This window comes from Panthera tigris, chromosome B2 (assembly GCF_018350195.1).
Source record: "Panthera tigris isolate Pti1 chromosome B2, P.tigris_Pti1_mat1.1, whole genome shotgun sequence".
NCBI classification, from domain to species: Eukaryota; Metazoa; Chordata; class Mammalia; order Carnivora; family Felidae; genus Panthera; species Panthera tigris.
This window is the reverse complement of record NC_056664.1, coordinates 70529096-70546206: the sequence shown is the minus strand read 5'-3', so window position 1 is coordinate 70546206 and position 17111 is coordinate 70529096. Positions and strand designations below refer to the sequence as shown.

The 17111-nt window shown below is 33.2% G+C and overlaps 1 protein-coding gene across 3 annotated transcripts in view; it reads left to right on the top strand.

The window, feature by feature from the left end:
- The window catches only part of LOC102951886 (pleckstrin homology domain interacting protein), a 138501-nt gene that overhangs the window by 105094 nt on the left and 16296 nt on the right, over positions 1-17111 (top strand). For all 3 annotated transcript variants that reach the window (XM_042986702.1, XM_042986701.1, XM_042986700.1), the window contains exons 28-35: positions 2605-2716; positions 2885-2946; positions 5319-5474; positions 6755-6875; positions 9329-9454; positions 12765-12834; positions 13178-13228; positions 13539-13688. In XM_042986702.1, the coding sequence (XP_042842636.1) occupies positions 2605-2716; positions 2885-2946; positions 5319-5474; positions 6755-6875; positions 9329-9454; positions 12765-12834; positions 13178-13228; positions 13539-13688 (848 nt within the window). The remainder of the gene's footprint in view (positions 1-2604; positions 2717-2884; positions 2947-5318; positions 5475-6754; positions 6876-9328; positions 9455-12764; positions 12835-13177; positions 13229-13538; positions 13689-17111) is intronic.

The following is a 17111-nucleotide window of genomic DNA, read 5'->3' as shown; positions in this document are numbered from 1 at the left end:
ACGGTGATTTGTCTAGTTTGGTCATGGTAAACTTAGAAATTTACATATGTGTGCTCTAAAAAGAAAAATTAGAGAAATACAGTTTATCAAAATTAGGGACATGGGAGCTATCAAAAAATTTACATTCCATGTAAATTCTATTACACCATTTTTCTGGAAACTTTGAAAGGTATGTTCCATCATATAAGGAAATGAACCAAGGAAGAGAAAGACCTGGAATCCCCTCCCCTCCACCAGGAAACAGGAAATCTAGAACAAGAAAGAGCCAAAATGAATTCCCAGTAATAGTCCCTAGAAGTCTCAGGATAGCATCTGTCTAGCAAGATCTATAAAATGATAGTTCAGAAGATGTTGTCCTCTAAGAGCAGTCTTTAGAAAAAAAAGAAAATGGAACTGATGAATTATCTAATGTGTTTGACTTTGTTGGAAATTAAGTTGAGGAATGTTTTATAATTTAAGCCTTTAGAGAATGTGGGAAGACTTTATAAATACAGAGAAAACCAACCACAAACAGTGAAGCAGTCATTATACAAAACTATAGAAGAAGGGAATTGTATGTTTGGCTTTGTAGCAAACATAGTGCTGATAAAAACAAAATAGGTTAAATAAAATACACATAAATTGTTTATACAATTATATGGAGAGGTCAATACTTAATGTCTAAAATTAATGAGTGAAACCATAACTGTATACTCATTTAGAAGTCTAAATAAATTCAAGAAGAAATCTTTGCAAGAGTTAGAGGTTTTTCTTGGTTTTGGTTATAAGCCTTTGGTACACTTGGTTGTTTAAACTATTTGAATGTGTTACTGATAAATTTTATTTTATATATATTTTTTTTATTTTAGAGAGCATGAGTAGGGGAGAGGGGCAGAGGGTGAGAGAGAAGAATCTTAAGCAGGCTGCATGCTCAGCATGGAGCCCAACACAGGGCTTGATCCCATGACCCTGGGATCATGACCTGAACTGAAATCAAGAGTCAGACACTCAGCTGACTAGGCCACCCAGGCACCCCTAAATTTTATTTTTTTAAAGACATGCATCTGCCAATAAAATGCAGAACAAATAGTAACAGTCAGAATTTAGGAATATTCCAGAAATGAGCTGATAACCTATGTCTTCAGAAATGTTTAAAGTTTACTCTGAATGGTGTACTCTATTCCTTGCTTAATTTCATTGTTATTCTGTAGTATTGTTTGTTGAGGTTAGACATACATTATCCAGTTCTTCCTCTTTAGCATAATGTCATCAGTGTATGTAAGATCATAAAAAATAGCTTTTTGAAACTCATGTTTACTGTAAGGTTGTGGTGACATCAAGAATGCTGTTTGTTAATTATATGGTAGCTTCTCACTAAGCTCAGTGTCACTAATATATATGCATCTGAAGAGCAAGTAGAGATCTGATCTGGTAGTAGATCCTGTTTACTGCTTAACATTGGCTGTTAGAATGCTTGAATCTGCATTTGGGTCCCAATGCATACCCATTCAAAGTTAGATATAATTCAGCAACATGCACTTGTGTTCTATTAACTTACTCCTGGCTCCAGTTTCCCTGTTTGTCATTAAATTTCTTTTAACTTTTTTTGTTTAGTTTTTTTTTGTTTGTTTGTTTGTTTGTTTGTTTGTTTGTTTGTTTTAGTTTTTAGTTCATTTTATGCTGTATGTCTCCCTAAACTTCTAAATCTTTTTTTTTGTAAAAAATGAGAATATAAACAAATGCTTGCTTTTTTGGGTTTGAGAATGAAACTTATTCAGATGAGTTCTAAAATACCTAATTTGTTCAAAGTCACACAGATAAGTTATTTGAACTCAAGTCCTTCAGACCCTAACCTATGCTCACCAGGAGAAAACCACTCTGTACTGTGAAAGCAAGGAAGAGGAAAGAGGGGCAGAAAGGAAGACTTGATTTACAGTTTTCATATGACACAGAAGGAAGTTGAGAAGATAGCTTATTGGGTCTTTTGGGAAAGCAGTTTTAGTAACATGACAGTAGCTGAGTGCAGTTGGGTAAGGAAAGAGACACAAGGAATGATGTCTAGTTTACAAAGATTAGTTGTTTTTCTTTTTGTTTCTTGTTTTTATAGGAAAGGGAAAGTGAGTATATATAGGAGTGTTACAGCTTCAGGGTGATTGACATGAAAGGGACCAAACAGATTGGATGTTTTATTTTTGTTTCTAGGCTGGAGTCTTGATTGTTGGAGGAACTTGCCTATAGGAAACAAGAAAATAAAGATAGACTCTAAATACTTGTTGGGTAGAAATTATCTAAACTGTGCTTTTATTTGAATGAAAAGTTTGGGCATAGTCCTAATGATGAGCTTAAAATTCTAGATTGGTAAAAATGCTTAAGAGTGAATTTCTCCTGGCCCTAATAAATATAAGAAATGGTACTAGAAACTGGTTAGTCATACTGATGTGTTTATTAAGTAAGTTTTTTTCTTCAATATTACTAATTTTATTTATTATTTGTTTATTTTGGAATGTATAGGTCACTTTTTATATGTTTTCTGAAATTATACAGGCAGTTTAGATTTGGGTAAAAAGGAGTAAGTACAGCAGCAGTACATTTCAGAGTAATGAGATGGCTTTTATTCTTATCCAGGTGACCGTTTCAGATCAGTCATAGATGATGCCTGGTGGTTTGGAACAATTGAAAGCCAGGAACCTCTTCAGCCTGAGTACCCTGATAGTTTGTTTCAGTGCTATAACGTTTGGTAAGGGAGTGTTTGTTGTATTTTAGTTCAGCTTGAGTTACTTTTAATATTTTCCCCCATCTATTAATAAAGTGACAAAGACACTTCTTTTAAACACTTAATGTTATTTTGTAAAATTTACAACACAATATTTAGATTTTTTAATGTAAGGATTTTCCTTCCTTTAAGCTGGGACAATGGAGATACAGAAAAGATGAGTCCTTGGGATATGGAGCTTATTCCTAATAATGGTAAGTGTATGTTAGGCTTTTTGTGTCTGTGTTACAAAATTAGTTTCTTAAATAAGGAATCTGATTTGCTGACTTGCTATTGCGTAGGGTTGTTATGAAGAGCAAACAAAATATTCAGCAGTTATTTATTGCACACCTGCTGTGACCTTGGATTGAAGGTAGAGATGGCATAGCATTGAACATGATAGACATAATCTTTGTCCACTTGGAATTTATAATCTTACAGTGAAGATTGAAATTAGTTAATTATAGCAAAATATGAAAATGTTTTGCTAATTATTGTTCCCTCCTAGAAGGTGAGCATTTGGGAGCAAAGATTTTTTTTTTGTAACTCCAGCGGAACACTTAAGACTATAACAGAATATTAAGATTCAGCTTTTTGAGTGAGACAAATACTCATACCCTGTCTCTGCCATCTTCTATCTGGTGTCATCTTGGCAAGTTCCTTTTTTTTGTTTGTTTGTTTTTTTTAAATATTTATTTATTTTTGAGAGAGAGACAGAGCGTGAGCAGGGGACGGGCAGAAAGAGAGGGAGACACAGAATCTGAAGCAGGCTTCAGACTCTGCACTGTCAGCCCAGAGCCTGACACGGCTCGAACCCATGGACCATGAGATCATGACCTGAGCGGAAGTCAGACACTGAACTGACTGAACCACCCAGGCACCCCTTGGCAAGCTCTTTAAAAGACTTAAAACTTCAGATTTTTAGGACTTCAGCCTTTGAAATTAGGTAAACTAATACAATACAGGGCTGTTGTGAGAATTAAATGCCATCATGTGCATAAAGAGCTTAATATAGAGCCTGACACATGTAAGGGCCTCCAAGAGTAGGTAGTTTGCTACTAATAACAACTGTCTTCTTGCATATGGCCTGATATATATTGCCTTAGGATTAGGGAGTCAGATTTGGGCAGTAAGCAGATCTCTTCCTGGAACTGAAAAAAAGCCGGTGTGGGTGAAGCCTGTAGATTGCATTTTCCTTCTACCTCAGTGCCCATTTTTGTTTCTATTTTTTAAAAAATATCGCACACATAAGTGTATATGCATAAAAGGACTTAAAAAGCTGTATATTCCAGAATATTAAGAATGATTATTTATAAAGGTTGGGGATTTTTCCCAATGTGTCACTTTTCCTTTCAGGTAAGAATAAAGACTTTAAAAAACAAAAGGGAGGAGCTCTTGTGACATAATAGAAATAATCATTTATAATGGAGTTGTTCACTAGTTATTGTATTCTCAAAAGTCAGAGAAAAGATAACTTGGAAATTTAACCCAGCTGGTAAACCTTAGAGATGATAAAATCATGCTCATACATTAAAACTAGTTCTTTCTCGAAATTATCGCTTTGAAAATTTAATACCAATAACATATTTTTTTATCTCACTACTAAATTAGAGCTGTTTGAAACTATAAAATATCTCATACAACTTGTAACATTGTTACATGGCTTATCTTCTGATTTTATTTATCTTGTAAGCTTGAGTTTGAAGTCACATTGGACTATATATGAGAGAAGTGATGCTAGTCAGTGTTGTAATGCTTGGGGTATTTCTTGAAATGAATTAGTGGCATTAATTAATACGGTATTTCCTACCTAAATTTATCTGTGGGTGAAGGGGGTGATTTTTGTTGGTTTTGTTCTGTCCTGATATATATACACACATGCACCTATGGAGTTTAATTACATTTTGTAAGAGGAAGAATTTTGTATACAAATAGTGGCATATTTTCCAGTGTTCTCTGATGAAGTTTAGCTTAAAGGAAAAGGTACTTGGCAGATTTGTAAATTTTATGTCACCATCACCTCCTAACGATACTGTTAAAGATTCAGGTATGCAGAAGGCATGCCTTCATCATTTAAAAGCAAGAAGCATAAGAATCATCTGTTAGTATTAATAATTCTCTGTTTCCACATTTTAAAAAGTTGAGACTTCGATTACAGTATTCATGAAAAACACCACTTTAGTTCAGTTTCACCTTGTGTATGTTTTATCAAAATAAATATGAAGATTATATTATAAAATTCAGAAAATCTTTAATTTCTATCATTTTACAGAAATATTTGTCCTTTATCTGAAACTGATAGTAGAGCAAGTTGTCTGGTATAATTTTGGAAAAGTAATTATATACCCATCTAGAGAATTATTTATAAAATTAATGTTTTAAAAATTAATGTTATTGACCCTTGAAACATACTTCTCTTTAATGAAAAAAAGGAATATACTTACCAGATCTTTACAAGATTATACTTTAGGTTTTTTTTGACAATATCAACTCTTTGTAAAGATAACCTAAATATTAACAAATAACCTAAATATTAGCAAGAAAGACATATATTAACTAAATCTGCTTTTCTTTCTGTGTATTTCAGCTGTATTTCCTGAAGAACTAGGTACCAGTGTTCCTTTAACTGATGTTGAATGCAGATCATTGATCTATAAACCTCTTGATGGAGAATGGGGTTCCAATCCCAGGGATGAAGAATGTGAAAGAATTGTTGCAGGAATAAACCAGTTGATGACACTAGGTAAATAATAATAGTAACACAGCAATGCAGGACAAGCTGGCAAAAAGCAAAGGAAAGGAAAACTGTTAGTATTTGAATAAAATTTTTCTTCACGGTGTCATGTCCGTGGTTTTCAAATATTATTAAGTGGAGTGTTTTTTTAATGAGGTATTACATAGAACTCAGATATCTAGAACAGGTAAAACTGGGATTGCTCTAGGTGAATTTTAGAGTGAGGGCCCCCAGAAATGCCAGGGATACCTCTGAAAAATCTGGATCCTCCAGAACCCAACTTGAAATCCCTCAACATATTTAAGCTGACATGATGTGAATTGGGAGAGTGGGGCTGAATGCTGAATTATAATTATATGAATAGCTGTACCAGTTTTCCCCTTAACTTTATGAATATATACACAAGGGAATACTTGCAAGGTAATAGGAGAGAATGAAATGCTTTTTCTCATATGAAAAAAAGAAAAACAATGGCCACAAAATGTTTGGTTATCTGAATTAAGGGCTTCCAAAACAACTCTAACTGGTGTGGTGGTTGGTAGCAACCCCTTCTGTCGATAGGGAATCAAGCTTAAAAGAGGGAAAAATGATGAATAAGAAGAGGAAAATACTCTGGAGACACATATTGGATGATATTTTCATTTGAAGTCTTTTTAAATATGGCAACACTTCATTTAAAGAGTCTATAAATATAATCCTAAATAATTTTAGTAGTAGTTTAGCATAAGAAGTTGTCTTATACTAAATGTGGATAAGCAAAAAATAGAGAGTGATCTTTATCAAGTTTTAGATTTTACCAGTTTACTGTGTGCCATTTGGTCAGTGACGTTGAGTCGGAGACTTCTGGATCTGTTCTTCCTCTGTACTTGTCTGATATTTCACAGAATTATGTTGTTAAAGTAAGGTAAGTTTTTGAGAAAGGTTACATTTGAATGGAATGTGTTATTATAGTGTTACTGAATGATTGTGAAAAACCTACAGATTCAGGACTGGCCATGTTTTAAGTATAGAAATATATGTATACTTAATAGGTCAGATTTATATATTATCTGTCATGGCTTTTCTTCTAAGAAATCTGAATAACAAATATCCCTAGAATTTTGCAGTATAAATATAGATGTAATAAGAAGTGAGACTCTATTATGCTAGCTAAACTGTATGTATTTTCTATGAAAAGACAGTGGCAGTCTAAGGGTTATATGAATCAGAACTTGTCTTAACTCAAGCAGAATTGTGAAGTCTTGTTAAACCATGAAAATTAAACATACAAACTAATTTTTTTATTCTAGATATTGCTTCAGCGTTTGTGGCCCCCGTAGATCTGCAAGCCTATCCCATGTATTGCACTGTAGTGGCGTATCCAACGGATTTAAGTACAATTAAACAAAGACTGGAAAACAGGTTTTACAGGTTAGAACCCATTTGCTGTATGTAGCTACTACCAAAAGAATACTAAATGATCCTTGGGTGTTTCTCAAACTTTAATGTCCATACATATCACCTAGGGATTTTGTTAAAATGCAGAGTCTGGTTCAGTAGTTTTAGTAGGACGTGAGGTTCTGCATTTCTAAGTTCCCTGGGATGCTGATGCTCCTGATCTATAGACTTGGAATATGGTTCATAGATACGGTTTTTTCTAGTTGCTAATGAGTGGGACCTCCCTGTCTTCATACTGTATTTTACAATTCAAGCCAGAGTATTTCATTTCCCACAGACATCACATTGAAATATTTGTTCATGGATTTTTTCATAGAACAATATTAAAAAGTTGTGGGTTTTTTTTTTCTTATTTTGCTTATAAATACTTAAGAACAACAAAGTTAGGAAAATTAGGGTATTTTTCATAGCTGTACTTTAGCTTGAAATATAGAGTTTAAAAAAAAGACGTCTAATTTAAATTAATTTGCATCTTCTAGTTAGCGGTTTGAGTAAACATTGAGTTCTAATCTGAGACACCCATCGTAGGCTTATTGCCTAGAATATGTTTTTAGAAAAGTGAATTTAAGTCTATAGTTTTCACATAATCAAATCATATTTCCAGTTTTCATGACTTTTGCTTAAAAGACAACATTTTAATTTAAATCAGTGCATTAAAAAATTTCTTTGGGGGGGGGGTCCCTGGCTGGCTCAGGTGGTTAAGCATCTGACTTTTGATCTTAGCAAAAGTTCCCACATTAGGCTCCGCTCTAGGAGTGAAGCCTGCTTAAAAAAAAAAAAAAAAAAGTTTGTGAGCACTTTCATTTTTTTGCAGTTCTTTACATTACTATTCATTTTAACTTAGGGGAATTTTTATTCATATTTCATATATTTTGATATAAAATGTGCCTTCGGTTCTTTTTATTCCTTAAATTATAATTCTGATTTGGTACTTTCTGTGCCTGCACTGAAAACACCATTTATTATTCCTTAACTTACTAAGCAAGGTTTTTCAACAAAAGCATTATTGACATTTGGGAGCTAGAAAATTTTTTATTGTGAGGGGCTGTCCATACCTTTACCCTTTGGGTGCTAATAGTAGCCCCTAGTTGTAAAAAGGAAAAATGCCTTTAAACATTGCCAACTAAGATGTTAAGACTTCAGGTTCTAAAGATTTTTCTGATCTTGTTAGGTGCTTCTGCTGTTGGTATATTGATATTTGTCAAAAGCAGAGATGAGGAGGAAATCACAATGATGTGCGCCTCCCAGCCATCTTACCTTCAAAGTACACTTCTTTAAATCTTTTTTAACATCACATGTTAGAAGTTTAAGAGAAAAGGGAGTAGTTATTTTTAACTATATCCTTCCTTGTCCCTAGACCCCTAAAATTGCTAAGCCTTAAGAATTGTACTTAGTGCTTCAGAGATGGAACAAGATAGGGGAGGAAAACGGGAGAAAGAGTTGTTCCTATACACTAATTGTTGGATTACAGCTAAAAAGATAAGCTCCTGACATCTCCCACTATTGTTGTAAATGTACTTTCTCATAGAAATACTACTTAATATGGTAATTGCTAACGTGTAGTGTTTTTTACGGTACATTATAGCTTAAATAGGCTTTATTGGCAATTGCTTAGCTTAGTAGTCACTTTAAGAAAAAATCTTGGAACACAATCCTTACATAAATTAGAAACAAACTGCCTGTTTTTGAATCTGGTAATAAAGACCTGAGTTATGTTATTTAATAAAATGATGCCTTCATGTGAGTTTTCACTGCTTCAAGTTTTTTGTTTTTCCTTTACTTATTGGCTACAGATTTCTTGCAGTTTATGGTTTTCCTCTCTGATACCTCTGGTTCAGTCTCATTAAACTACTACTGTCAGTTTGCCCTGCTGGGCATTAATCTAATACCTTATTTTACACAGTTTTCTATAGAGTATCCTGAAGATGCCTGTGATTCTGTTACTAGAATAAGTCTTGCAATGCTGTATGAAAAGCACACAGCTTTCTGTATGCTTCTGTACCCACAATTGTATATAATATTTGTAAAATTACATAAAATTGTGTTTCTGTTCACACATCAGTATCAGTAATATTTTCTGAGCATTTTCTTCTTTGCTATTTTAAGTGGGACCACATATTGGATGATACTCTAGAAGTCATTTTTGGATTTTTCTTTACTTTCAGAAAGAAAAGAAACCACTATTAATAGTCTAGTGTGTCTAATCTAGGGTGACATTTTCTATGCAAATACACAGTTACTGTTGCTACTCCTTTTTTTCCCCTGCCCAAATGAGATATATATTTTTTCAGAATAATTTTTTAAGTGGTGAGTTTTGTAATTGAATTGAGACTGCAGTTGAAAAGTTGGAATGTCTTGGTTTTAAATTGTGTGGAAATATTTCTAAATAAAATGAGGCTAAGACTTCTGTATTTTGTTTGTTTAAGGCGAGTTTCTTCCCTAATGTGGGAAGTTCGATATATAGAGCATAATACACGAACATTTAATGAGCCTGGAAGCCCTATTGTGAAATCTGCTAAGTTTGTGACTGATCTTCTTCTACATTTTATAAAGTGAGTAGTTTTTCCACACTTAATTATAATTAATTAATGTCAATATTTTAAGGTTTAAAAATGTCAAAATATAAAATGCAATTATTTTTTATATGTATAATGTTGCATGCTGTGCTATAAATTAGCTCCACTCAAGATAGGAAGCATACAATGTCTGTCTAAACACTTAGTTCATTGACTGATATTAATTATGAAGTCATAAAAGTTGTGTTACAGTTATATTCTATAGTTAATATTAAAAAATATGAATCATTCTCTAAATCTAGCTGTTAGATAATAATAGTAAGAGGTTAAGCACTTATAGAACATAATAATGTTTTACCTAAAATAGTTCTAAACCAAATAATAATAATACAGGTGGCAGATATCACTATCTGGAATTAACAGTTAAGAAAACAGTTGTAGAGATTTACATGTTTAATTTACACAGGAACAGAGTGTCTGCCATCTAAGAATTTTTCATCTTAACATTATATTGCCCTTGACAAGTTTGTAAATAAGTATTTATGTAGTCCAGCAAGAAACTAAATTTAGCTTTCAAGATTCTTCTTAAAAGTCAGGTTTACTTCCTCATTCATTAATTTCCTACCAAGAATGATAACTGCAGCTCTTTAAGGGAGTAGCTCTTTTATTTTTTTATCTTAATGAATTTTATATAGCCACAGAATGAATTGAGCTTTTTAAACTGAAGCCAGAGGAATGACTCAGTGGTATGTTTTGTCTAACATACCACTCTTGAGTTCATACTGAGGTTATTTAAATTGGATAATTTTTTCTGGCTAAGAAAAAAATATATTTTATAATTTAAGTTTAAATACTCAGCTGCTGACAGCTTTCATTTTTACATGAAGATATTATTGAGGCTTTTTTAAAAACATCTCCAATTTCATTCTCATTACTCAGCATAATCATAGGGCCCCCTTTTGTGGTATTAGTTAGGGGTTTTTTTTGTTTTTTGTTTCTTGGAAGTTTTTTGGTAAAGAACGTAGGTAATTTCAATATAAGAAAACACCAAAGAAAATTAGTAAGATAAATGTTATGCCCTACTCTCTACCTTACTCTGTAAAGAAATCTGTTGCCTTTCAAATGGTTTGGGGGCTATTTTTACTATGCCTTTTTTTTTTTTATTTTTCCCCAGTTTTAATGGGGAAACTAATTGAGACTAATTAAGGATTAATTACCCCTGGAAGATTGTTTACATAACTTAGTTATAAGGCTTATAATATTTTACCAGTGAAGTTTATAGTCTGTAATTTTGCTGTATGTGTGTGTATGTACATTTCTCTTTTCCAAAGAGGAATCAATAAAATTGCGTGATACAGTAATTTCACACTTTAGTGAAATAATTTACATGAAACAATTATTTTTATATTTGGAATAGTCTATAAAATATTTTTCAAACTGTTACTTTGAAATGCCTTGTAAGAATAGATTAATGTTTAAAGCATCTATATTTTATGTATCTAAAAATAAACCCCTGCATTTTTTTAGAAGTATATAATTTGTTGGGGCACCTGGGTGGCTCAGTTGGCTGGGCGTCCGACTTCGGCTCAGGTCACGATCTCACTGTCCGTGGGTTCGAGCCCCGCGTCAGGCTCTGTGCTGACGGCTCAGAGCCTGGAGCCTACTTCAGATTCTGTGTCTCCCTCTCTCTCTGCCCCTCCCCCATTCATGCTCTGTCTCTCTCTGTCTCAAAAATAAATAAATGTTAAAAAAAAAAAAATTAAAAAAAAGTATATAATTTGTTTATACATTTTTAGCTAACAGTAACTCTTAAATATTAGGTATATCTTGAAATTTTTATTATACTTTGAGTTATTTCTCAAAGTTTGAGATAACTCATAACTTTGAGTTATTGGCCAAATTTCAAGCAATAGGGTATATAATGAGGTGATATAAGAGATAAATGAGATAGAAATGTGTATTTATCATCTTAATACAATTTCATAGATAAATTTTAAGTAACTATAAGGAAAATAACAAGAAAATCTGTATGAAAGTTTAGATGGGGATTACTTCTAGCTTATGAAAGTGGGGTTTTAGGTACAGGAAACATGGGTTAGGATGTTACGGACAAGGTAGATATCGATAGATTCAGAAGTTAGATGAAAGCCATTCTAGGGACAAGGAGTGTGGCATAAGGGGTAGGAAAGGGTAAGGAGTTATTAACGGAATTAAGCAATTTATACCAGGTGAATTAGAAAGTACGCGAGCAGAAGTAATAAGGATACAATGCTATAAGCATGAGTTGGAGCCAGATCATGTAGGGCCTTGAATGCATTTCTTTTTTTTTTTATTTTTTTTTTTATTTTTTTTTTTTCAACGTTTTTTATTTATTTTTGGGACAGAGAGAGACAGAGCATGAACGGGGGAGGGGCAGAGAGAGAGGGAGACACAGAATCGGAAACAGGCTCCAGGCTCCGAGCCATCAGCCCAGAGCCTGACGCGGGACTCGAACTCACGGACCGCGAGATCGTGACCTGGCTGAAGTCGGACGCTTAACCGACTGCGCCACCCAGGCGCCCCTTGAATGCATTTCTAATATTAATTGATAGGGAAGAGACAGAAAGCCTAAATAGCAGATTGATTGCTACAGCTGACCAACTAAGAGGTGATGAGGGTTTAATGTATGGAAATGAGAAAGAAGCAGAGACCAAGAGATTTTGAAGGTAGAATCACAGAACTTGGCCAATGATTGGGTTTATAAGGAGGCAAAGGAAGGAATAGTGAAAAATCATGCATTACTGTGAGAATGGTAATGCTGTTAAAAATAGGAGGAGGAAGAGTGGGGAGTGAAAATTAGGTTTAGACATGTGGAATTCTAGATGATGATAGGAATCTCAAGAGAAGAGTCAGACCAAATTATAGAATTCGGAATTCATTTACACAAGTAAGGTTATCAGGGCAAAAGCTGTAGTGTCAAGAAAAGATGACTAAAGGACAAAATTTTAGGGAATGACTATAAATATTTAAGAATGAAAGGAAGAAGGAATTAGAAGACAGGAAGTATCTTAGCTTTCCTTTGTGTATTGAGGAATGAAAGAGGGCATCACACACACAGCAGCAACCTGAGCAAATACTGGCAGGTAAAAATTGGGTTTGGTGTATTGAAATAGGCCAGAATGGAAGCTCCACATAGGGTGGAGGGGCACGGGCAGGTGTGTGGGTATAGGGTTTTGGAGTTGACCAATGAAAAAAGCGTTCCGCTTCAAACTTTATCTTAAAATCTGGTTTTGTTAACAGATTTAAAGGAAAAAAAATAAAATCTCAGGACTCTAATCTTATGTACTAACATTTCCTTGCTGTTTAGGGATCAGACTTGTTACAACTTAATTCCACTGTACAATTCAATGAAGAAGAAAGTTTTGTCCGATTCTGAGGTATTTAATATTTCATTATGATATTGATATTGGTCTTTTTCTATATATATATAAAAAGAAATGTACACATAGTAGTTTTCAGGTAAATGCTGTAATGAAAATTATTTTTGGCTAATGCTGTAGTTTCCAAAAAGTGGTTCAGCATTTTTTTGCTGTAGTTATTAAAAATATTGTGGGGGACTCTCTAATGAGCCCATAAAGTATTCCAGCATATACATTATGGGTTTTCCAAAGTGTAAAAGTGATAATTGGTATATAAATAACTATGGTAGATTCTCTAAACTCTAAAACATGTAATGAAGTCTAGAATGTTTAGTGAATCTGATAAACTCTTATTTCAAAGGAAGAAGAGAAAGATGCTGATGTGCCAGGAACTTCTACCCGAAAAAGAAAGGTAAGATTTTTTTGTTTTAGCAGAAATACTTTATATGAATTAAAATGTATTAAAGGCAGTTTTTTAACTCTTAGTATTTTTAAAGACAGATTATTACTTCCAAATCATTTTCCATTACAAAATACATGGTTTTCAGAACTAGGTGAATAATATTTTCTATTTGAGTTACTGTATATGACCTAATTATTTGAGATTGCATTAAAAATACAAATTGTACTGTATAAATGTTACTTTATTAATTTTTTATTTTAATATATTTGAAGCTTTTATACATTTTATTTTATTAATATATTGAAAATTTTCATTTCAGGACCATCAACCTAGAAGGAGATTACGTAACAGAGCTCAATCTTACGATATTCAAGCATGGAAGAAACAATGTCAAGAATTATTAAATCTCATATTTCAATGTGAAGATTCTGAGCCTTTCCGCCAGCCAGTAGATCTCCTTGAATATCCAGTAAGTATTTTTGAAAATATTACCTTACCTGTCAGCTTGCCATATATCTCACACATGACAGTTAGCTATTTAAGTTATTTCTTATGGTTATAGTTTATTTCTTCATTATTAAATACGTGTTCTCATCTGTTTGGCTAAATGGAGCATCTAAGTTGAGTAGTGTGGTATTTAAAACAGAAAGAACCCCAGATTAAGACTCTGAAGTATTAGATTATGGCCCCAGCACTCCCACTTACCAGCTGTGCAACTTTGAGCAAGTCATTTAGTTTGTTTATCTGAATATTATTTTTTACTATTTTCTTTCTCAGACTAATTCTAAGAATTTATTATGGCAGTTACAGGAAACAAGAGTAATAATACCTAACCTTCCCTACAGGGTTATGGATGAAATGAGAACACATTAAAATAATTTTTCACTTGTAGCACTACATACAAATGCAAGGTGGCATAATTATATTTATGGAATTCAAGGTAGGGAGGTTGAGTAAAACTGATCTGAATATTTATTTTTGCGTGCAGTCTTAGCAATCTAAATATAGTTTAAAGTGATTTTTTTTTTTATTCCTTTATTCAGTTATTAAAGGTTGTACAGTTCAGGTAACATTCATTTATGGTTTCAAATGAAAATAAAAATGAAATATTTTATAAGAGATCATGACCCAAACGTGATATCATCTGACTTCATTGTTTTTTATGTGTGTGTTCTAATTCAAAATGATGAATGAAAATAGAGAAATTTCATCAGTAGATAAATATCATAAAATGCCTTTTTTTTTTTGTCATTTAAAGATTGAATGTACAAGATAAACTTTTAATTCCAGCAATGTAATAAACTGGGCTAATTTGAACCCTATATTCCAAAAAAGTCATAAAGAAGTAAGCTAATGCTACAGTACTCTGGTTTTCAATTCTCTTTGCTTTTGGAACTTGTGGATTTCCCTTTGTTTCTTACAAGCCCAGCTATGTATTTTAGAAAACATTATAGTTTATCTCGTGCTTGCAAGTGTTTGTATTCTAGACTTTTCCCCAGAAAAGAAGAGATAGATGTAAGCTTTAATGTTTTGATTCTAGAGGCACAAGAATAACATGACGTAGAGACAGAAAAAGCCATGCAATCCACGCTGAGGAAGGAAATTAGAACTGAGACCCCCCCCCCCCCCCCCCGCCTCCCCAGGACTGTTGAAAGACTTCACCCTCGATGAAAACAATAGTATAATTCCCTCCACAAGGAAAAATATCTCTGTTGTTCTGATGTCAGGAGAGAAATCTCTAATAGCTGGCTCTACGCATAGATTTAGAGCCTAAATTTACAGTATCCATGTGTGTAGAAATTCATCAGAGGGAGAAAAAAACCAAACCCTAAACAAAGGTGAATTAATGATAAAAAGAAATCACAAACTATATGAGGGAGTGATCCATCATAAATACTACAGAAACAACAAGTGGAAATATTAGTACCCTCTTCCCCAAAACTTGACATAATAGATTATTTCTGAAATACTATACTTTATCAGATATAAAACACCAATGACTTATTTTATGCATCACCAAGAAAGGAAAAAATGCTGCCAATGAAACTTGGTTGTTATTTTGGTTTAATAGATAAATGGAGGTATAAGAAGCATAAGGAAAAAAAGACGTTATTTGAGGGGGAAAAGGCAGATATTTTTAAAAATTTAAACTAAATAAGGGGACCTGGGCGGCTCAGGTGGTTGAGCATCTGACTCTTGATTTCAGCTCAGGTTATTTCAGTTTGTGAACTCAAGCCCTGTGCCATGCTCTGCGTTGACAGCATGGAGCGTGCTTGGGATTCTCTCTCTCTACCCCTCCCCCACTTGCATGTTCTCTCTCCCTCAAAATAAATAAATTTTAAAAAATTTTAAACAAAATGGAATTTCTGAGAATGAAATGTGAAATAATTGAAATGAAAACTCTGAAAGAAAGGAGATACAGTAGATAGGATGAAAAAATTCAAAACATAACTTACAGGAGTTTCAGAATGGGAGAGGGGCAATCTTTGAGGAGTTAATGGCTGAAGGTTTTCTAGGTTACATAAACATTTGACAAAGCATGACTCCTGAGCAGGATAGATATGAAAAAAAAAAAATCTTTACCTGGAATAATAGTGAAAAATCAAAACTCTAAGTACAAAAGAAAAATGTTAAAACAACCATACAAAAAATATAGAAGAGACCTATTCTCATGACTACATATAGTGTTACACTTGTGCATCTGGAATCTAAACGTTAAAGCTTGTATCTTTCTCTTCCTTAATGGAGAAAAGTCCAGAATACAAACACCTGCAGAGAGAGAGAGTGTGTGTGTGTGTAAAAAATATATATATGATAACAATACATATATTTATATATGGATACAGGTATAGCTGACTCATTGTTGAACTGAGGGTCATGTTAAGCAGCTCTCCAAGATACACAGCTATTTGTTGACAAAGTGAGGACAGGAGCCCCTATTTCCTATATCAGGTGCATCAGAGCTTAGGCAGTGTTCTTACAGAATAACTAGTATATAAGAATGTAGTCTCTCTGAGGTACTCAGGTATTCAAAATAATGAGAACAGTATTTAGAGGTTTTCCTTCTAGCAGCCAAAAGTATTAAACAAATAGAAGAAGCAAGAAAAAATTTTAATTTGATCACTTGTCTCTTACGTTACTCCTTGATGGAGGGAAGTGTAAAGACTTAGGATTATTTGCTGTTTTTTATTATTATCACTGAGAAGAGAAAATCGGATTTATCTGCTTTTTATACTTCAGAATTAACTATAAGTTAACTGCCAGCCTAACTGTACTAGAATATTTATGGCAGTCATATTCTTCATATTTCAGCTTTTGTATGAAAATGTTCACATTTTGAGTTTAGTCAAATACTTAAAGCAGGATTTTAAAAATTAAAATTTTTTGATGGAAATCAGCATGCTAAATAAATATTCTACCCCATTTATTTAACAGATACATTAAATGGTTATCATATAGTGTATGGAGTAACAGAAACCCAAGATATGAACCAAGAAGAAGTGTTCCATATAAATATATTTAACATTTTCCTAAAATCTGCAAAGTTTATAGAGCCAGTATGTCATAATATTCAGTATCCATGTAATTATAGTTTCTGTTGAAGTGGTTAGTTACCCTTAAGGAGAGAGAGAGGTTGCACAGACACTGTTCAAATGACGTTACCATTGCATAAAGCAGTTTTCTAACTCCTTTAACTTTGCTGCCCCCCCGAGCCCCTCCCCCTACAAACTATCTTAAGAATCAGGGTTTCAGTCTTTGGAATGTCTTTTTTTTTTTTTTTTAAGGTCATTTATATGATTTTATTACACAGGAAAATCTGAAATTACAGTTTTCACTTTGGATATGTTATTCTTTTCTATTTCACTTTTTTAAACTTTGTTTTTATTTTAAA